This window comes from Melozone crissalis, unplaced genomic scaffold, assembly GCF_028551555.1.
Source record: "Melozone crissalis strain CALT ecotype California unplaced genomic scaffold, PUWL_Pcris_2 ptg000008l_1, whole genome shotgun sequence".
Classification (NCBI taxonomy): domain Eukaryota; kingdom Metazoa; phylum Chordata; class Aves; order Passeriformes; family Passerellidae; genus Melozone; species Melozone crissalis.
The window spans coordinates 19,377,334-19,400,590 of record NW_026535786.1 but is presented as its reverse complement, the minus strand read 5'-3'; the positions used below and the strand labels follow the sequence as shown (position 1 = coordinate 19,400,590).

At 42.4% G+C, this 23,257-nt stretch overlaps 1 protein-coding gene across 1 annotated transcript; it reads left to right on the top strand.

Moving 5' to 3' along the window:
* The first annotated feature begins 8,216 nt into the window (after positions 1-8,216).
* TBX19 (T-box transcription factor 19) lies at positions 8,217-21,325 on the top strand. The gene is made up of 8 exons (XM_054269988.1): positions 8,217-8,572; positions 14,120-14,384; positions 16,250-16,384; positions 17,144-17,205; positions 18,221-18,282; positions 18,928-19,116; positions 20,095-20,227; positions 21,073-21,325. Exons 1-8 carry the CDS (start codon positions 8,376-8,378, stop codon positions 21,323-21,325), a joined length of 1,296 nt encoding a protein of 431 aa, XP_054125963.1. The 5' UTR covers positions 8,217-8,375.
* The last annotated feature ends 1,932 nt before the right edge of the window (positions 21,326-23,257 follow it).

The following is a 23,257-nucleotide window of genomic DNA, read 5'->3' as shown; positions in this document are numbered from 1 at the left end:
AAGACTGTGTTTATCGGGCTGTTCAGGGTATGTTACACTGTCTCCTAACTGACAGGCAGGTGGGTTTTTTTCCCTGTTGGCAAGGGTGGTGGTGGGTGCTGTGGAAGACTATGTTAAGTTTTCAATTTTTTTTTTTTGTTTGTTTGTTTGTTTGTTGTTGATCGTTCTTCTAAGCAAGCTCTGTCTCGCTGCTGACTGAACTGAAATTTCTGTCCTACAGGAAACTCCAAAGTTGCATTTAGAATACAAGCAGCAGCCTGTCTTCAGTAGTACAGAAACCACGGGGTTTGCATTTTATCTTTTTGAAAAGGTTAGAGTGTCCCAGGAATGTCAGGAAAGCTGGACACATCTGTGTCATATTAAAGCAACTGCAATTTCTCATACAGCAATAAATCCTTTCCGTGTCTAATCGCTTAGAGGTATTTTGCTTGCCTAACTCAACCTCCTGCATAACAACAAAGCTGTTGAACTTTGCCACTTCATTATCATGCTGAGGTCTTAATACTTGAATGATTAAAAAAAAAAAGTGAAATCTTCATTTGAAATCCATAAACAATGATCAGCTGCCCTAGAGTGCATTCTGTTGATTAATGAAAGTGCACTTTAGAAATGCTCTGAAAGGGTTTATCAGTTGTGCTACAGCATCTAGTCCCTGAATCCCATTACCTTGCAAAGTCACCAGCATTCAAATTCAGTTACAAGACTCTTGGAAAGCTGCTGTAATGTCTGCCCCTTTCCCTTCTCCTTCAAGGTCTGATTTGCAAGAGAAGGTATTTAACGGATGTGAGCCATTCAAAGGTGGGGGTTGATAGTTATTTTCCATCCCTTGCCTGTACCTTTCTTGTTGAGCTCAGCCTTGATTGCAATATGTGTGGTGGTACAGGCTTGTAACTGCCCAGCCATGAAGTGCTGGAGATTCCCAAAGGGAAAAAAATTCTGGTTTTCTCACTTTTCAGAAGAAAGCTGCTGGTGAATTAGAGATAGAATAGTCTATCTAAGCTGCCAATCTTTGGGATTGCTATTTTAAGTTAGCCTGGTTGAAACCCTTTTAAGTTTCTCTTGCATTCCCTTGTGGCATCTCTAAGAGAAGCTATTCCTGAGAATTCGTGCTTCAAAACCTCTGTGGGAATAACTGTGGGGTAACATGGGTGTAGTGTAAAAATGGTACAATGAAAGTGTCACCTAGTGTCCTAGGGTGATGTTATGATGCTTGTATCCCCATTCGTGTGTTCTGTTTATGCTGGATATTATGTTCTGTGCCTTCAAGACTGGCTCTGAAGAGTGAAAGTTTTGTTTTGGTTTCTTATCAGATGCTCCCCCATGGGTGGCGGGTGACGGGACGCAGAGACAGGGCAGTACATAGTGCTGCTTATGTTTTTGCTTTGCTTTTTGCTTTGCTCTTGCTTCTGCTTTGCTTTGTTCTCGCTTTTTTTCTCCTGCTCATCAGTTAGTAGCTAAGCAGTCCAATTTTTTTTCCTGGACTGTTTCTTCTTTCCCTTTTTTCGGACCTACTTGAACCTGCTCTGGACTGGGATCTGGGAACACGGAGAGTTTGCACCCTGTGGCTGCAGCAGCTGCCCCAGCACCGGAGGGACTGAGAACAGAGCAACCACCCCCAAGAGAGACTTTCTGAATTTGTCATCTTTTTCAGAGCGGTGAAAGAGTGGTGTCATCCAGTATTGTTCATTTTGTGTGCTGGGGGTGCTGTGCCTGTTAAATAAACAGGTTCTTTCCACTTCTCACTGAGGAATCCTTCCCAAACCAGTTGAGGGGAGGGGCTGTGTGGGTTTGCTTTCTGGAGGGGCCCCCTTTGGCGATTCTCTCCCAAATTTGCCCTAAACCAGGACACTTGGCCAGTGTGATTTCATTGCTGCTCTGAGGGGCTGTCATGCCCTAAAAGCTGGGGAAATACTGAAAGGTGTAGGAGGGCTTTGTACCGGGCACATAGTGACACACAGGACAGCTTCATACTGCAAGAGTGGAGGCTTAGATTAAGGATTAGGAAGAAATCCTTTACTGTGAGAGTAGTGAGGCACAGGAACAGATTGCCAGAGATGCTCTTGATGCCTCATCCCTGGAAGTGTTCAAGGCCAGGCTGGATGGGGATCTGAGCAACCTGGTCTACCAGAAGATATTCCTGCCCATGGCAGGGGGCTGGAATGGGATGATCTTCAAAGTCCCTTCCAACCCAAACCATTCTATGATGCAATATGTGATGTGACAAGAAAACATTTTAAGATGGGCATGTGCTCCTGTAGTTTCTGTTTGTGTGCAACAGGATGTGTCAGGCTCATCGCTTTTGAGAGAATCAACTGCTTCAACCGAGTTATAATCGCAACTTGTTAGCAGAAAGCTTTAACCTACACATCCAGGTCAAAAGTGCATGTTTGGTTTGCCCAATAAACTGAATATATTACTTTCATTCTGAGCTGTTGTAAGTAGAACTTAAAGCTTTGCTTAGAATCTCTTACTTTTAAAATTCAGAAAAAAATTCAGAAAATAATCTCTTACTTTTAAAATTATTTTCTGATCTTAAAAATGGGAACAGTAATAGTTTCTTCTTCTAGGTGATAATTGATGTCTTAAGACATCACTGAACATCTTCAAGTTTAAAAAAAATTAGAAAAAAGTATAATTATTGTTTAAAGCAAATTAAGTTACATTTATCACCAGGCTGACTATATATATTTAGTTTGCTAGTAATGTCTTGGTGAGGGGGCTACAGGGTGGCTTCCCTGGAAAGCTGCCATAAGCTTCACATACATTGACAGAGCCATGGCCAGCTGGTTCCAAGATGAACCCACTGCTGGCCAAGGCTGAGCCCACCAGCAACAGTGGTAGCACCTCTAGGGTAACATATTTGAGGAGAAAAACCCCTTACACTAATGCAGCCAAAGAGATGGGAGAGAATTTGTGAGAGAAAAAGCGCTACAGACATCAAGGTCAGTGGAGAAGGTGGGGCAGGAGGTGCTCCAGGTACCAGAGCAGAAATTCCCCTGCAGCCCATGGAGGTCCATGGGGATGCAGAGACCCACCTGCCAGAGCAGATGGATGCCCATAGGAGGCTGCGATTTGTAGGAAGCCCAAGCTGGAACAAACTCCTGGACAGAGGAGCCCACACTGGAGCAGGTTTGCTGGCAGGACTTTTGACCCTGCAGAGAACCCACACTGCAGCAGCCTGTTCCTGAAGGATTGCACCCCATGGAAGTGACCCATACTAGAGCACTATGTGAAAAACTGAAGGCTGTGGGAAGAACTAATGGAGAAGTTCATGAAGGACTCTTTTCCATAGGAGGAATCCTATGCTGGAGCAGGGGAAGAGTGTGAGGAGCCCTTCCCCTGAGAAGGTCACTGGGAGGGAGAGGGAAGAGAAAACCGGGTGGAAAGTTAGGCCTGAGAATAAAAGAGGGCTGAAGGGAAGGTGTTTTGACATTTGGTTTTGTTTCTTATCAACTAACTCAGTTTTGATTGGTAATAAATTAAATTAATTTCCCCAAGTCAAGCCTGATTGTCCCATGATGGTAACTGTGAGTGATCTCTCCCTGTCTTTATTTCAACCCATGAGCCTTTTGTAATATTTTCTCTGTCCCTGCTGAGGAGGGCAGAGGATGGGAGAGACAAAGCAGTACCCACTCTTTGGTGGATACCTGGCACCCATCCAGGGTCAACCCATCACACTACATTAGGTTTTTTCCTTGGGTTTAGTTTTTTTTTCTCTTCTTTCTCTTTGTAAAAAGCATGGAAAGTCTTCCCTGCTCTCTGGGCTCAGAATTAATCTCAGTATTATCTCAGTTAAAACACCAGACAGGGAGGTACCACCCAAAGAAGTCGCCTGCCTTTCTGCTAAAAACATATCCAGGGGAAGTTACTGAAACTGTGACCTCACCCCGACATTAATGAAAAGACTAATCTTCTTAAAGTCTCCTCTAGCCTAGCAAGCTCTTAAGAGGCTGGACACATGATTAAAAACAGAAGGAAAGCAGCTGTCTTTTTATCCATTCTCGATTATTCTGTGGTAGTTGATAGGTGTTGATTTCCTGGGAATGTCATGGTGACGGAGGTTACATTTCCCTGTGTTGTTTGGACTCACTGTTCAGAGGGGGGGTTAGTTGAATGCTGCAGTGGGAGCTTTGGGGATGGAAAGAGTGAGTCTTATTTTCTGCAATTTCATCTGATGATGAAGGGCTGTCTTTTCTTTGGAAACACACAGCTAAAGGCCAAAAAAACAGCTATCCAATATCAGGGCAAGAAAGGCCTCTTTAATTACCTTTTTTCTTGTTTGCTTTTTTTCCCTCTCCTTTCTGTGTACCTCACCAGCTGGTGGCCAGGGGCATTTAAGAACAAGCTTAATTCGAAAGTCAAAAATAACCCCTTGCTTTTTTCTGCTGTAACTTAGTGAGTGAAGTCCAATAAGTATTGCAGGATTGTTCTTTCACTGCTCTCCCCAGTCCTCATTGCTTCATTTAAAATGTGAGTTACTAAATTATTGTTAGTAAATGGAAGATGACTGTGAGTGTTGTGCTTGCATTCTGAGCTAGTTCTGCCTGTCTATGAGCCACAAGGAGTCTGCTTGGAAGTGCCCAGCTCTCCCAGCTGGGTTTCAGGGAAAGTTTACAAATTTGCAGGTTTTATAGGGGCATTTTCTGTTCCTTCTGTCACCCCTTCTGACTTGCTTGTCTAATTAAATGGGTGATAAGTGCAAGCAAGAGGGGCAATAAACCGTCCCATCTTGCAGTGGCACTGGCTGTCAGTCACTAGGAACACCTACTGTGCTCCTCTGTAAGTCCAGCTACCTTTTCTTCAAATGTCAGGTTCAGGGAAATTTAACTTCCAGCCCAAGAAATAACCCACACCTGAGAATGGATTGGTCTCCGTGCCCTGGCAATACCTACAGCTGTTATTAATCTGTTTGGGTCTCTGTTCCAGGACCTGTAGACAATTAATCTTGCAAGAAAGTAGGAGAAAGAAGGGTTGTTTGGAAAGAATTCCAAGTTGTTATTTAGGTGAATAGAGGGATAAAAGATTAGAGGATGTCTCTCACTTCTCTTAAAACAGGCTAAATATTCAAAGTAAATTTCCACACATAGTATTTTTGTTAAATGAAAAGCCAACAAAAAACAAAGAACTGTGACTGTGGTTCTCTGGTTTCTGTTCTGCAGGCCTCTCCCATGGCAGCTGTGTGACACAGACAGTGCACAATGCAAAGAAGCGTCATTCACAGAATCTGGAAGTGTGTTTTAAAGTAGAATCTCAGGCCCAAGTATATTCAGCTGGTCATGTGCTTGCATATGTGTAAACTTATTTGGCTAATTCTTTTAGGTCAGAATGATATGTCAGTGGTGAACTGTGCCTTCTGCTACATCCAACACAAATTGCTCTTAAGCTGAACTCTCAGAGCTGAAACAACCATCCTCATGCTGAAAATAGTAATTGGGCTGTTCCCACTAACCAACCACAAGTAACTACTCTCATTTTGGAAAATTTTGAGGTTTCAGGTGGCCTGAGCTGTGGTAACATAGTTACTAAAATTCAAACTGTGTGAAAGTCAGGTATTTTAAGTTGTTAGATTTGTGGTTTATTTTTTCCTCTGGACACTAGACTTTAAAGAATCAGACACCTTGCATGAGTGATAACCTAAGCACACAAGTGTAACTCACTTCTGGGATCTGAAAGTGCATTTTATTACTGTGCAGGATACAAGTTTTAGTATGATACCCCAAAATAAAAACATTTATGCTTCTCCCTTAGGGATGCTAGCTGTAAAAAAATCCAGTCTTATTGATGAAAAACTCTCATCTCAACCCATTACTGGAACAGGTCCATTGTCCATTCCTTTCATACATCTCTCCTTCCCTACAGCTCAGTCCCAGGAGTGCTTTGGGCAAGCAGTGCACTCCAAGCAGGATTTCCCTTTCTTCTGCTTTGTGCAGCCTCCCTTTCCAATCAATTTTTGCTGAGCAAATCCTTTATCTGTAGTGCTGCACCTGTGTCTGCTGGTGAGACAGTTTCACGTACTCATTTAGAAACCCTTTCACCAATGTGAACTGTTGTTGCTTTTGTGCATGCTTTTGGTTTCCTTTTAGTTCTAAGCATTTTGACGAACGTAGATGGGATCTGATTTTTTGAGGCTCTAATCCAGTATCACTCCACTTGAAGCTCTGCAGAGAGATGGGTAGTGAGTACTTCTGAAAGCCAGGCTGCTTCTCTTTTTATTTGTCTGTAGAAAGAACTGATTGTAACTTCTGGAATGTTATTACTTTTATGAGCTGTTGTCTCTTTACCTGCCTTGACTTTGAATCTCCTGATTTCTGAGCAACTATATCTAAAAAGCCTGTATGGAAATAGGGCTTCAGCTAAAAAAAAAATCCACAAAGGAACATGTACCTGTTTTAGAAATTCCTGAAAACCTGAAAATGTTTAATTAAAATTCATGGCACTTCCACAAGCAGCAATTTCTCTGTCTATTTGCGTCTGTAGCATAATAAAATTTGAAACTGTCTCATATAGTTTCCTATGCATTTCCTATGCCATTTGATCACATGCACGGAAAAATTACAGTAGTAACTTCTCTCTCCTCTTTGAGTATTTGGAAAAGGGAACCCAAACATAAACATATTCCATTTACACCAGCATACCTGAGATGTAATTATATTTACAAATACAAAGTGGTACCCTTCAAAGTACCTAAATAGCCTGTAGATTTTGAAGTACATTCTTTAGTTGTTCAGCAGTGAAAGTGGGCTGTTTATCAACTAGAAGTTGCTATCTGACATCTGCTAATGTAACTCACCCGAGTTTACTTATAAAATAATCTAGGTACTTTGGTTATGAGTTGACAATTAAAAAAAAGAAGAGGGGAAGAGGCGTCAGAGTGTGAAGTTTGAAAGCATAGAATGACAGAATGATTTGGGTTGGAAGGGTGCCAAATAAGGTGCCATCAAGCTCTGGCCATTGTTGTTTAGATGGATGGTGCCTCAGATTTTTTAAAGGCAAGATCGGTTGGTCTGGTCAAATGATGGATTTAACTTAAAATCTCTTTTATAAAGCCTGCCATGCTCTTTTTTGTCTGTAAAAATCCCAACAGTGATCCACCAAGTCATTTTTTCTTTCTAAGAGACAGAAGCACAGAAATTCCACAGGGACTATTGAATTGAAAAAATGCAGTTCTCAATAAGCAGAGAGAAAATGTATTTCTCTAAAAATGACCTCTAGGACTGTTTTCATAATCAAGTCCCTGACTATGTCATGTCCAACAGGCCAGAAATTTAAAAGACATTATCAGAGGTACATGTATCTCAAGAAGTTAGGTACTCCAGTATTTGTTGTATACCAAAGCCCAGTGTTTACAGGTCACTGTTATTTGTGGGGCTTCCACTTAACCCTCCAGCAGGGGACTGAGCCCACATATCTTGTCTCCTTGAATGCTGAAATTGTTGGAGTCCTCAGTAAAATGGTGGGTTTTTTGTGGAGGAACAAGGACACTCCTTGTGTTGTTGGATCAGACTTGTCAGAGAATATCTCAGGATGAGGTGAGACAGAATGATTTTTTGGGATGCTGAGGGAGCTTTTGCATGAGATGGACCTTAAGCTGGTCAGCAGTGCCAGGCCTCAGACAGTTAAGCTTGTACCAGCCCCAGAAGTGTGCAGTCTGGCCCTGGAAATGCAGCCAGAGGGTTGTTCAGCCACCTGTAAGGTGCAGGAGGGCTTTTGTGAATGACAGTGGGACCAAGGGATGGACACAATATCCATCAACAGTTGAGGGTAGGGATGCTGCCTTCTCCTTGTGCCCTGAAAACTCAGTGCTGCAAGGTGTCTTACTATTATATTTTGATTTAGGAATGTAGAAGAATAAGGTTAATGCATTTATGCAACATTCATGGTGAAAATATTTTAAGACAACCTTCTCTGTGTAACTATCTTGACTCTTCCCAGCTCCTTCAGTTAGAGTCCGCACCAGCGTGAATGCAATTTCCATGCATTGTTTCAGTCTGGAAATGAAACAATTTTCATTAATGGAAACCTGGTTCTCAAGCAGAACAATTAGACCCACTTCAGGTTGAAAAAAGATAAAAGCATGCTAATTTGGATGAAGGACTCTTCTTTCAAGGCAGCCAATTGAGTCATCAGCCAGCCACCCACCTGACTGTCTAACAGGTAATTAGGAGATAGTCCTCTTTTTAGTGTAGAGCGTGTGCGTAAACCTCCACACAGTGGTGTCACTGCCCATTGGGACTTCCAGGGGAAATAGCTAGGCAGTGGCAAAAGAGTGAGGAGAGCACGTTTGTCGGGTGGTACCCAATGAACTGACTTCTTTATTTAGCTTATTATTTTTGTCTTTTCAGCAGCTACCTGAAATTTCTGGCAGTAAAGCCATCATGGCAGACCTGGGCTGCAAAAAACCCAGCGACTGCACTGTCTCCAGGCTCCTCAGCGTAGTGGAGAGTGAACTCCGGGCTGGAAGAGACAAAGGTGACCCCACGGAGAAACAGCTCCAGGTTGTCTTGGAGGATGCGACGCTATGGCAGAGATTCAGGGAAGTCACTAATGAGATGATCGTGACCAAGAATGGCAGGTAAGTGATCTGCTCAGCACTGCGGGCTCAGTGGAGGTGACAGCCAGGGGGGTTAAGCTCTACAATAATAAACTGTGTGTGCAGACTTGACAGAACTGCAATGAGCACACCAGAGTTTATAGGGGACTGCAGCCTTGCAGTCTGCTAAAACCACTGTATGAACAAGATGGGGTGACCCTGCTTCTTTTTGGTCACTGCCAAACCATTCTTCCTATGAAGCATGCTGGAAAAATATATAGGTTAACTTGTGATTGCACAAAAAGGAAACTTTTGCAAGGGAATATATCTCAAAACCTTTGTAATGACTTTTTATGCTAATAATCATCAGTCTATATTAGCAAGTCCTCACCTGTAGGCTTCAAATTACTGCACAGAAGCAGATTGGTGTTGTTAGACCCAGCTGCACTTCCCACCCCTCTGGCCTTGGGTATTAACAGCTTGTACAAGCAGTCTGTACCAGAGTGGATGCAATAAAACTGCCCTATGTGCTCTATATGTATGTCCAGTCTGAATTGCATGGTCCCACAGTTGTTGCTGGTGCCCTTAGAAACAAGTGTGGAATATTGTTTAATATACACTGTTTTAGAAGGACAAAGCATTGTGGTATAAATAGATCACATGTCTTATTATTTGGGGAACACAGAAAGGCACAGGAAAAGAGTAAAAAAATCTGGTGAGAAGGATGCTAATTCTGAAACAGGCACTAGCTTGAAGAAAGCTCTCCACAGAGGTTCCGCAGAGGACAGCAGAGTCCAGCCCATAACAGACAAGCAGCTACCAGAATAAGATTTGCACAGTGGTACTAAGGTTTTTATTATTTTATCCTCGCCAGCCTTTTGCTGCCCCCCCACCCCAGCTGTTCCCTCAACATGCACATGTTTTACGAGACCTCTCAGGAGATCCACCTAGGAGAGAGGAATTAAGAGATGGAGAGAAAGATTTACTCATGTGGTGTAATTTTGCAGACTTTGACTTAGCAGAATTTGTGGATGAAATTACTGTTGACTGTAACTTGATGAGGGACATAGGTGAAAGCAGTAAAAATGAAAAAATCTTGTCTGTTGACTCAGCAAGGTGATTCTGCAGAGAGAAGTTACTATCTCAAAGGACTAGCTCTTGGTGTAAGGGCACTATTGCCATTCTGATTCCTCCTAATAACCTATACTGACAGACATCTGCTGCTGAGATTCTTTTTATACTGTGAAGCTGATTTTACTTTATTTAAATTGCTTTGAAAACAGCTGTTAGGCTACAGATAACTTCTAAGTGGACTTTCACTTGGTGTACAGTAGCTTAAACTGTCTCCTTAACAGTGTAAGTGACTAAAAATGAGGTAAGATGGGTTTGTTTCTGATTAATTAAATTGGTACAAAGAGTCACACGCTACCAACAGGGTTTTTTCAGTTTCTTTTCTCGCAGCTAATGAAAATTATGACTTCACAGTGATACTAGTTCCAAAATGTCAGGGTGAGTGTGTAGATAAAATATTTTTATAATGTTGGTAAGGGAATATTTTGTTATCTGAATATGCCTGGGTACTTTTTATTTCATTGTGTAAGATGCCTGATTTTTAAATTTTAACTTATACACTCCTTATCAGCCTGATTCTACTTTTCCTATAGCCAGTGACATCTCTAGAAATGTCAGTGAGAGCAGCAATAGAATTCTTTATGATCAAACTACAGCAAAATTAAAAATTACAAAAGTAAGTCACACTGTCATTTGCATTAATCCTTTCAACATAGTTACTGTAGCAGAGACTATGAAAAAGGATCTCTGCATTTCTGAAAGTATTTTTCATCCAAAAACACAGCATCACACTAAAACAAAGAAAATACAGACTGTGGCCTGCAGCAAAGAACTCTGAACCATGCTATTCAAACGGAGACTAACTTGAGACAATTGCCTGTGATTGCTGAGTTTTTCTCAGGTTCAGGATTCTTCAGTGATTGTCTCCAGAGAGATTCTCAGTAGAAAAAATATTGATCTTATTCTGCTGCTGCTAAATGAGTACAACTAAACCATTCTTGCTGAAGGGTAGATGAATGCTTTTGAAAACTGTGTTCTACAATGAAAGAGAAGAGTCAGCCTGAACTTTTGTGTGTGAAAATGAAAACAGTTGGTGTGGACAGACACATTGTCAGCAAAGCTCAGAAATTAAACAGAAACCCGATATGGGAGTGTACCAGAGAATGAAAGTCTAATTGATTAGGGATCCTCAAGTGTCAAATTCTAGCATGCACAATTCTATCTGCTCTGAGTCATCTCTAATTGGTACCGAGGGTCCCAAAATGTCACAGTAAGATGGACCAACTTCAGTGTTAATATACAGATATGCCTCTGTGGCTGCATCATACTTCATTATAATAATCACCTGCCCTAGCGATATGCCTAGGGGAAATAGATATATTCTGAACAGGATAGATATCATTAAAATTGAAACATGTGCTATATCACAAAATGCATCTCAATGGGTACAGCTGATACGGTGGGAAACCATCTTCTGTTTTACTCAGATCTATTGTATTAAATTGACACTTCAATATTAAATACAGTGTTATCTGACTGAATAGGTTTCCTCTCTCAGTGTTTATACCATACTAGCTAGGCAGTATCCTGAGAGTTTGCAATCCCTGTTATTGCCTGGAGACAGGTAGATGCCACTATTCCCCTCTGTGTATGGGGAGAATCCATAGGGGATCAGTGCAGGCAGCCATGAGTGGGGGAAAACAAGGAAAAGTAGCCCTTTCCAGGTTTGAATGCTAAAGCAACTTTACTGGTTACTGCACATCCAAGTTTGATATCAAACATCTTCCCACTCAAGGTCTGTACTGTGGAGAAATTGCAGCAGATTTGCTCTAAAAAAATTGAAGAAGCTGAAGTGCTTGACTATTGCAGAAATGGAGGTCACTTGTGCATCTACCTGATCATTGAAACAAACACTCTGACTGAAACAAATTCGGAGAAATCACAATTTGCCATGCTAAAAGACAGATTTTAACAGTAAAGCCACTTAATCAGCAGAATATGTTAGGTGGCAAGTTTTCCATTGTTAGAGTCTGTACAGTCAAAACATGCTGGTCCAAGTGAGGCAGGGAACTACAGGGAAGTAGTTCCCACTAATCTTAGTGCTACAGGAGGTTAAAATGGATGGTAACAGTATTCTCTTCTGGATTGGTCTATAGGTCCTTTGGGGATAAACTTGAGCATCTCAAATAAAAAGGCAGAGCAGTCTGCCTGCATTTTGGGCAGAGGAATTAACAATCTGCATGTAACACAAACAGCTCTGCATAATCTAGTGAAATTAAATTTTCATGGGGATTAATTTTCTCCCCTAATTCAATTTCAGCTATGTATCTAAATATGTTCCTTTGAACATTGACTCGGGGAGATCTAAGCGTTGGAAGGAGAAATGCATCCATACTTTTTATCACATCCCAGTTTGATAGCTGGTAAATCCTGGTCAGAAAGACAGGTGTAGTGTGTAAATCCTTGACTAGGCTTCTATTTAATTAGGAAGGTTGTGGTTCGTAGTACCTTGGAGACCAGTGAGGAGTGCCGTTCCTCAGGGGTCAGTACTGGCACTAAAGCTTTTCTTTACCTTTGCTGGTGACAGGGGCACACCCTTAGCAAGCTTGCCAGCAATGCCTAGCTGTATGCTCTGGTTGACATGTGGAGAGAAGGGATGTCATCCAGAGGGATCTGGACATGCTTGAGAGCATGACCTGTGCAAACTTCATGAAATGAACTTTGTGGTTCGTTCTGCATTGAAATGTAGGCTGGGTGGAGAATAGGTTCAGAGCAACCCTGAGGACAAGGACTCAGGAGTGTTGGTGGACCAGAAGCACAACGCGACCCAGCAATGTGTACTAACAGCCCAGAAAGCCAAACGAATCCTGGGCTGCATCTAAAGCATCATGGCCAGCAGGGCAAGGGAGGGAATTCTCACCCTCTGCTCCGCTCTTGTAAGAACCCACCTGGGGTGCTGCATCCAGCTCTGAGGTCTCCAGTACAGGAAGGACATGGACCTCTTGGAGCAAGTCTGGAGGAGAGAACCTCTTTTATGAGGAAAAGTTTAGGTAGCTGAGGTTGTTCAGCCTGGAGAGGAGAGAGACCTTATAGCAGCCTCCCAGTGCCTAAAGGGGGTGTCAAGAGAGCTGTAGAGGGACTTTTTATAAGGACATGCAGTGATACAAGGGGTGGTGAGGCACTGGAAAAGGCTGCCCCAAGAAGCTGTGGATGCCTCATCCCTGGCGATGGCTCAAGGCCAGATTGAATGAGGCTCAGAGCAACCTGGTCTAGTGGAAGGTGTTGGGGACACCAATCCAGGAACTGGGACAAGATGATCTTTAAGGTCCCTTCCAACCCAAACCATTCTATATCTTCTTCAATACTGCACTGACTTGGTATCAGCAAGTAATATTAGATGAAAAATCTCAAATTTCTCAAATTCTGTCTGTTCCTGTCAGCAGAAGGTGCTGAATGCATGCAGCAAAAACTATATCAAGGTATCCAGAAAGGTGAGTGGGATGTCATGATTGTTAGCAATTTGCATTTGTGTGTCACTAGATAGCATGACTGTAGGGGCAGAGATTTCCAGTGTCCTTTAAGACAGCCTGGAGTTTCAGCTCCCTTCTTACGTATTTTGGATGTCTTATATGGCTACCTAAAGCTCGAGAGCTACCTTACCGTAGCCCCATAGCTATGGACCTCAGGCTGTTCCTCTCTCTATATACCCATAGAGAAAAGGAACCTAGAGATTCATTGGCTTTCATTGGAATTTATGGTCCATAAAAACGTGGCATGCAGAAACAGGCAGTTGCCAGGTGAGGTCAGTCTGGAGATGTCTGGGGCAGGGAGGCCGGTTACTCATGGAAGAGGAATGTAGGAGGTGCTACGTAATAGCAATTACATGTATTCTTTGACAAGCTAAGAAGCTTAATGAATAGGATACCTTTGCTGGGATACATCTGTTCTGACGTCCACACATTATTCCCAGTTCCTCCAAGTGTTGGAGCCCTACTAGCTCTATTGCTGCAGACTTTCAGGTGCCAATCCAGAGCTGTGTGAGATCGATCACAAACACTGGGACAACTTAGAAAACCACTGAAAGTCAAGCTGTGAGCTCCTGCAAACCTCCTTCACAAAATAAAGAAATAATAATAAAAGGGGATTGAGAAAATGTGGCGTTGGACCTTTGGGCACGAAAAGAGCATTTTCCCAAAACTAAACAAAGGCAGGATTTCAGTTTTAAACACACGAGACAATAATGGAAGGCTGGGTATAAGTTAAGAGCTTGTGTGTAAGATGAAACTAAAAGCAATAGGACATGGTCAAGCTGCTGAGGTCAGGGAATATGGAAGTATGGGATCAAATTACTGGAGAAACTGCCAAGTGCAAGGTCTGATGGCAAGGGTAGATTGAAGGAAGGGAGGATGGGTTTTTTTATACTGAGCTAGTCACTGAGCATCTGGAGACAAACATACTGAGGAGAGTCTTTCAACAGCAGTTTCCAGCGGTGTCACCCTTTTTTGTTTCCCTGGCCAGGCGGATGTTCCCTGTTTTGAAGATCAGTGTGTCAGGCTTGGATCCAAATGCCATGTATTCCTTCCTGCTGGACTTTGCTCCAACTGATGGCCACCGCTGGAAGTACGTCAATGGAGAATGGGTGCCAGCTGGGAAACCAGAGCCATCGAACCACAGCTGTGTGTACATCCACCCAGACTCTCCCAACTTTGGGGCCCATTGGATGAAAGCTGCCATTTCCTTCAGCAAAGTCAAACTTACCAACAAGCTCAATGGGAGTGGGCAGGTATGGCCTGATGTTTCCACACCACCTCTTGGCTTCAATTGCAAGCACCTACCAATCAAGAAATATCAAGGATCCATTTATGTAATTATAGAAGCCCTTACAGGCCTCTTCACCCACAGATGCCAATTATTCTCTGGAGGCCAAATGTAAACAGGGATAAACAGGCCTTAATTGGCACTTTCAGATTCTAATGGACTTCTTGATGTTAAGGGAGACAGAGTGCTGTGGTTTACTTAATCGTCAGGGGTCTTTTCAGAGTTGGTCTCGTGTGCTGTGGATTTTTACATAGGACTTCAGAGAAAGGGGGGAAAAATGGCCATGGGTATTAGGTTTTTGTTGTGCTCCCCAATGTTGTTTGGTGTAAGTGGAATGTTGGCAGGAGTCAGATGGCAGAATAAAAGGCTGCTCCTAAATGAAATAATTACTGTGTCTGCTTCTGCATCATGATAATTATCAATATTCTATTAAATCAGCTTTGGCCTTTGGAAAAAAACCACAAGGACCAGAAATAAGTGACTTTCTCTTTGAACTGCTTAAAAATGCAAACAGGAAAATTAGTTTTGTTTCATATTTTATTTTTGATGATGCATCTAAAGGCGAAATGTTGCACAAGACCTTTTGTTCGCTTGTTTGTTTGGTACAAAACTCCTACAGTGGATGATACTTGTCAGCCCAGAATCAACTTCTTTCATGTAAATGTTATATGCTCTCAATCTGTTATTTCCATTAGGTTTATGAGGTACCTCTGTAAGCTTAGTGCTCTAATGAGGTAGGAAATTATCTCGGGTTTTACTGGTTGGAGAACAGGAAGATGATCTGACTTTTCCTTAGTCATATATGGAACCAGCACACAAGAATTACTGTAGAGCATAGAACAGGATCTGAATTTGCAAATGCTTGTCGTGTGTCCAGGATTTCAGAAAAGTCGAAGGCCTCAGAAAAATATGCATGGGGGGAAAAAAGCTACAGGAAACTTGGAGGGTCAAAGAGTCCCTGGGGAAAAAAACAGGGGAACACTCTGTATATATATGAAGGAGAGGAAAATATTAGAAAGCAGGAGAGGAAAACCGTATGAGAAACAGAACCCAAACAAAAGCTACTAAACAATAATTGACTGAAGCTTCCTTTGCTTTCTTTTGAAATCATGACCACAGTGTTTAAGTAAACCATGTCCCCACTCTGTGCTTCAGCTGCCCCTTCTCTGATGGTTTAGAAAGTAATTGGTGACTATCAGTGCTTTATGCTAATAGCTGAGTTCTTTCTTATATATATATATATATATATACATATATATATATATATATATATGTGTATATATACATCACTTTGAAAAGTACAAATTTAAAAAAAAAATCTTGTTCTTGCACTATAGCCAATTAAAGGACTTCCTGGAATCAATGCTATTCACACCTTTTAGTGCCAGGTTAGATGATCTGCCAAGGCCTGTTTGGATACACTTCATCTTGCCCAGAGAGAAGACTGGGTGACTGCCTCAGCTTCCTGCTGGCGCCTTTTCTGTGATGGTGGTTCTGGTCTTCCAGACAGCAGAAGCAGGATTGGGAGTGCCCCTGAGCTGTTTCAGCAGCCTCTAGTGCAGTGGGAGCCCCGTGGTTTGAGGGCCATAGCTGCTAACACAAATACTCAGTGCTGCTGCTGCTGCATCCAAAGCCTTAAATGAAGTCCAGTGAAGTCTCATTCTGTTCGGCCTGTAGTTATTGCAGGGGAGGTAGGCACCTGCCCTGCTGCTTTAGGAGTTGCTGGCTGGGGAGGTTCAGCAGCAGCGGCTGCCCTGTCACAGAGCCAGAGGTTGGCTGTGAGGTGCCAGAGTGACACTGGGGGATGTCTCTCTGTTTTGTTTCCTGCAGATAATGTTGAACTCCCTGCACAAATACGAGCCCCAGGTGCACATAGTTCGTGTAGGAGGCCCCCACCGGATGGTGATGAACTGCTCCTTCCCTGAGACGCAGTTCATAGCAGTGACTGCCTACCAGAATGAAGAGGTAGGCAGTGCCACACTGTGCACCACTGAGGAGACCTGTTAGAAGCTAATTAACTACAAGACCAGCATGCCTTTTTCTTGTTTCCCCACCAGTCCCATGCAGTGTAATACTCCATACACTCTAATATTCTGTCTTTTCTCTGCAGTAGAACATTGACTAATCTAGTGTCTGGCTTCAGTAATAAGCAAGGTTTAGCTTAATATCCTGCCACAGCTATTCCAGACTGGTCTATCTGTCCTGGCATCTCAATCCTTTACTGGAAATAAATGCCAAACAGCCCTAAAATATCTTTCTCCAGCAATAACTGATAGTCATAATGATAACCCTATCTCTCCATGTCCCTATAATACATACAACTGCAGAACAACACAATACTGCATGGGAAAATTTCTGCCCTTGAGGGATACTTTGGACTGTAAGAATTGCTAACTCCTGTGCCACATCCCTTAGCTAATGTTGCTGCAGATTTTATTCGTACTTGATAGGAATTCAAGAGTGTGTAAACCCTCTTGAAAGGGTCCACCGTTCCACCACATTTACCAGACAAGCTCATGCCAGGCTGCCCCAGCTGGTGTTTTGCCTGTGGCACTGATCGGTACACAGCAAAGCTGTCTCCTACCCAGCCTGGGAAACATCAAGTGTGGGGATATATTTTAGGCTAACCCAGACAGTTCCCCTCAGATTACTCTGGAAGATGTTTTGTCAAGTTTCTATTTCAAATTGCCTTCACTAACATGCCTTGTTTTCTGTAAACTCAAGATAACAGCTCTCAAAATCAAGTATAATCCCTTTGCCAAAGCCTTCCTGGATGCAAAGGAAAGGTAAGTTCATCTTTTGTTTTTTTGATCCAGTAGCTTTTTGCTGCTGATATGGCTACAACCATGACATTACCACACGAAAGATAAATTACATAACTGAATCTTGTTTCTGCTAAATCCAGAGTCCCTCCAATGGTATTATCCAGGAGACTATATAATTATTACAATAGGTACTGAAATGGGTGAATGTGCTCTTGGGGATCCTGGCAGTTATGTCTGTCTACATAGAAAGCCTGAAATGAGATGGTGTGAGCTTCCCCAGTAGTGTTATACCCTACATATGTCCACTACAGTGTACTTGCACTTCAGTGAATACTGTAATTTGATAGGTCAGGGAGAAAAAATGTTAACTCCAAGTGTCCAAAAGCATAGTTGAAGTGAAATTACAGTGTAACTGTAATGTAACTACACTGCTGTTGTTAAGTCTGTGTGATAATTTATGATGGTTTTATTAAAGGTAAGATGTCAGATATGCTCCCATCAGAAATTAATTGTAGTTTGTCTTGCAAAATTTTCCTTGCATCACCCACGTTAATGCACAGTGGCATCCAAATGATGCATTTCAGCACATAATTTCTAATTAATTTTGTTTGGACCTGATTTATCTTCTGACATGTGAAGTGTCCCATGTGCCTGCAGGAGAATCTGTATTTCCTTTCATTCCTCTCACCACTCAAGAAGTTGCTGTGTCTCAGTATCAGGGTTTCCAGCTGGGCAAGGGGAATGCTGCCTTCAGCTTGCCTGCAAGCAGGAATGGTGCTCACAGGCAGATTTAGAATTCCATATTCAGTTCCCAAATATGGCAAAAAATTAGGAACATTTTTGTTTATGTCATCAAACAAAAGCTCCAGCTTCCTTTATGGCAGAATGTAGGAAAGTCTACTGTTGCCTAGCAAGGTTGAAGAAGAGGGATTTCCCTCCTTTTTCACTCATTCTCCAATTTTTAATGAATAGTTCTGGTTATAACTTTTGTAATTTTTCAGTGAGAACACTTACTACTAAGTATTTTGCTTTTCAGAAACCATTCTAAGGATGCTCCCGAGACAGTCTCTGAAGGTCAACATATGACATATTCTCACTGTAAGGTTTTTATTTATGTCAACTGCAAATTTTGTGAGATATGATGGGTGCTGGGAACCTGGGCCTTGCTTAACTGGTTCATGCTGGTCACTTACTGAGTCCTGAATTATGTTCAAAGAGAGGGACCCTTTAAAAAAAAACAAGACGATTGAAGAGACCTCACAGTAGGAAATAATGTGAGAGGTCCTGCAGAGGGATGATTTTCCATACATTCCAGTTTTTCATCATTAAAAGGAATCTAGAATCAAGATTATATATCACATTTTTAGGATTTTCTTACCCCTTTGTTTTTGTATTTGTGAATGTTTTTATCACTTATAAATTTATCTTTCATGGGTAAACAGGTAAAAAATGAGGGGAGGCAGAAGTTGCATTTGCTTTACTGATAGTTTTTCTTTCATTTGTTCTTTAATGTTTGTGACATTTTCTGGTTGCCTTCAGGACTTGTTTTCAGTGTTGATGGGTTGGGAGGGGAGTGGAGGGTTGCAGTTTTTTTGTCAGTTGTTTCACAAACCAGTATCTTAGCATCTGCTTGGTATTTCTTAGGCACAGCTAATTCTCCAAGAAGGCTGGTTATTTCTGAGTTGTACTGTAGCACTTGAATGGAGAAATACTAATAGTTTTGTTCTCTCTTTTCCCTCAAAGTGGGTGGCTGGTTGATTTCCAACCCAGATCCAATGTGTGCCTCGGGAAGCTCCAATTACCAGTACGGTGGAGCTTTGCCTCTGCCCGCCCCACAGGCTCCCCACAGCTGCGAGAGATTCTCAGCCCTGCGAGGCCATCGGGCTGCTCCATACCCACCCTCCTACATGCAGAGGAATCACTCCCCTTCAGGTACTCGTGGAGCATGGCTTTGCTGCCTCTGCCTGCCTGCCCTGTGCCTTAGGTCAGCGCAAACCCTGGAGCAAGGCTAAGCTCAGGCCAGTAAAGGGTGTGGTGATTCTCTGCACAAAACCCTTCAGGCAGCCAAACAAGAGGGACTGGGAACTGGGTGCACTCTTAGTGATAAACCAGAGTGTACGGTCTTGCTTTCACTACAGCTTCCAGTTATACAAAAAGAGCATTGCAGGTCTTCTTTCGATGCCCTGCCATGACACAGTTGAGTTCTCAAGTCAAAGCAGCTCTCAGGTAGGAGCTGAATTGAGGCGAAGGCATTTTGGTATTGTCAGAACATCCTCTGAGTCCCTTTCCCTTTCTAGATCTGGGTGCAAATCCAGAAACTGATTGTACTTCAATCAAAACAAGTGGTTAGAAAGCAGAGTAGGGGTAAAGTAATCTGCTTGCTAATTATAATTTAGCAAGAGTTCCTGTTTAATGGAAATATTTCTCATGGAAGGGTTTGGCTTGAAAGGGATCCCAAAAATCATCCTGTTCTAACCTCTCTGCCATGGGTAAGGGCACCTTCCACTAGACCAGGTTGCCCAAAACTCCATTCAACCTGGCCTTGAAAATTTCCAGGAATGGGGCAGGATTTATAAAATTTTATTAAGTATTTTAGCTCAAATTATAAGGAAATCTGTATCAAAACATTGTCTGATATATGTCAATTATGAAAAAATATCAGTCAGACTTGCAGAAATGAAAATCCTATGTCTGTCATGCTGTACGGGATTGCAATGGCACCTTGCTACTCTCTAAACAAACACAGGAATTTCGCCTTTTTACCCGTGGTTGGGATTTCTGTCCTATTCCCTGTGGTTGGGCACCTCATGATCAGATTGCTGCCTTAAGCCTGTCCATTTTTTTCTGTCTTAAGACATTGTCTGCAATGTCACTGAGGATTTGTTTGTTGCTTTTTTTCCCTCCCCAAAGTTAACTTATTGGACAGCTCCAGCAATAATCTTCAGGTATTCTCAGGACACGACAGCTGGACTTTGCCATCCTCTTCACAGACTAATTTGCTCTCAATGCCACACACAAAGGGAGGTGCCAGCCCTGGACCCAGGTAATGTTACAGGAAAACTGCTGGTATGAGGGGCACTGAGGCTGATAGGACTGCCCTGGTGATTTGCCCTTTGTTCCAAACTTTAATCTGTGTCCAGGATTTGAAATGTGTCCTAAGTGCCCAATTCAAGATTCCTGGGCAAATCTTTCTGACAAGCTAATCATCTTCTGCTCTATGGGAGCTTCATTTTTCCCCAGCATTGCTGAAAACCAGGATCTTGGAATACCTACAAAGAATTCTGGACCCTATAATCTGTGAGCATTTTAAAACGAAATTATTTTTCTTCCCATATTTCTCACTATTATCCTACATGAAATGAGGATCCTATTCTAGGAGTAAATGGAATTTAGACCTAGAGAATCAATTAATTATCAAATCTTTTTCCTTATTTTCTCCAAAAGAATGCAATAATTTCTTCTCTAACTTAGGTGTCAGGAAAATCAGCTGCAATTTCAAATGCACTGTTGTCTGATTGAGTAGATTTTCTTCTCAGTGTTTATACCCTAGTAGCTGGGTAGTGTCCTGAGAGTTTGTGACCTCCCTCTCTAGAAACTCTTCTGACTCTGCTCCTAAGATGGAAAGAAGTCACAGAGGTCCATAAAAAATCCTTACACTTTGAAATCTCACATATACTTGTACATTGCTCCCCATCCCTCCCTCCAGGGTCACCAGGTGATGGCTACTGGTGATTTTTCACTTAAGATCTTCGAGGCTGATCTAGCTTGGTAACCTGATTTGAATAGCTGCCTTTGAACAGATAGTGCAATTGAATTTACTATGCCAAGTCTTGTGCAGGCTAAATGCTTTGAAATAAGTCATTCAATCTGTGCTGCTTTTTTTCCCAGCCACTACCCTTGCCTGTGGACAGTGAGCAACAGTGCTGTAAATGCTGCCAACCCAGGAAGCGAGGTGAACAGCAACCCTCCAAGTGTGTTTTTCAGGGGTAATATCCCCTTACCTGCTGCATCATCAGTGCAAATCCCTCTGCAGGGAATGGTGTCTGGCAGCATGGAAGCACAAGGGGAAGGCACTCTCACCAGACTGACTGACTCTGCGTGGACATCCTCACACTCCTTTCAATGGACAGGCAGCTCCTGAGGGAAGCTCAGCCAACCAAGACTGACACAAATGGCAAATGATCACTTAGGAGTGCAGTGCAGAAATGTATGCAGGAAAAGGACTTCATCACTTCCCATAATGTACCTTTTGTGCACCAGCTAAGCCAAAATTCAAAGGCAGGAAATATTATACAAATCAGCTTGTTACTGCAATTTTACGCATCATTCAGGATAAAGTCCAGAAAGAATCTTTTTAGTTAGCTTTGCTTCTATATCATGTTAAAAATGATCAGACATATGAGACTGAGTGAAGCAGACATGGCGGCTGGATACCCACATGTCATTTTAGAAGTTCCCTCTGTAACTAACAGCCAAGTCCAGGGAAAATTGTGAGCAAGTTTGCAACTGGTCATTTGAAGGGACAACACTGTTTTAAAGGCTTTCTGAATCTCTTACGTAGAGGTTTTCACAACACCTGAAACTAAACCCCTCAGGGGATGAAATTAGTCTGACATCCTAATGCCACCTGCATATAGCAGTCTCATCCCCTTCCCTTCTCCAGCTGCCATTTGCTGTGTGTATGCCGTGGGGACAGCGGGCACACTCAAACTGCTCAAGTGGCCACATTGTAGCAGCAGGGTGAAGGGCAGCTAGTTTAGCATTTAGAGTCTGATGTTACAGTCTTGGAAATGGAAAGCTCCAGTGTTTCAAATATGTGCTATATTTGAAAGGATGGAGGGAAAAGAATTATAGAAAAAAATGTTCAGATTGCATTTCTACTTTGCTTTAGCTATACAGTACAAATAAACTATGAATACATGGTGTAGTATCTCCTCAGTGCCTTTCCAAGGTGTATATACACATACAGTTTTTCTCACCTAACAACCTCTGAGCTATTTAAAGCAGCTCTGCCAGAAGTAAGTTGACAGAAGAGGAATTTTCTATTCCTTGTCCAGTTACTGGGTGTAAGCTCCTGGACATGATATTTCACGTCTTCACCCTGTTTCCCTTCTCACTTTGTCTGCTTCAGCTTCCTTTTTCAGGCTACTGCTTTTCCCATCCTGCATGAGTGCACAACATTTAGCACAGTGAAGTCCTGATCCTGTCTGGGATTTCTAACCACTACTGTGATGCAAACAACAAGAGTCATCCCCTAGTCTTCCTTGTCCTTTCATGTATGTCCTGAGGCAAGCCCTATCAAATTCTCAGAGAGGAGTTTTGCTGTTTGGTCTCTATAAAGAAAAACAAAAGAAATCTGCAAGCTAACTCATGTAGATATGTCCCTGTATAATGAAATTCCCAGCAGCAATTCTGGTCTGTTTAGAGTCATGTGCATTTGTACATGGTTGGCACCATCTCCAGCATGGAAGAAGATTCTCTAAAGCTCCTGTGAGCTGTGGTCTCTGCTTCTGCTAGATACAGCAACATTCCCTTTGTTAATACTCAGTTACTGCATGCAGACTCTGGGAGCAGCATTCTATTTTGGGTAGACATTAGAGGCAGCAGCAAGAGGAGCCTTTTGATACGCATCTGTCTGGTGAACTCAGCAAGCTCACGTTTGATATTCTATTACCTGGCCCAGAAGCCCCTCCTTAAGTTGCTCTCAGTGTTATGCATTTTCATGCCTTCCCCATCCGGCTTTGCAGATCATCTGCAAGCAAGTTCATGTGCCAGAAGGTACTCAATAACACTGTTAGCTTTGCTGACTTGTGCTGCAATCCCCTAAGATCAAAGAAATACAGTTGCTTTGAGTGTGCATTTTTATTAATAGTGGCATTGATCAAACAAGAGTGAATAGAGTGCAAAAAGCTCTGCATCCTGGTCTCAGTCTTATCCTTGTCAGTTCTGACTGCAAATCTGCCTTCTCAAGTTCTGACAAAAGCTTTGTGATGAGTTTGTCAATGTTATGTTTCTCTACCTTGTGGCAAGAAATGTAAGTAGGTGTTTCTCTCAAAAATAACTCTGCTTTACA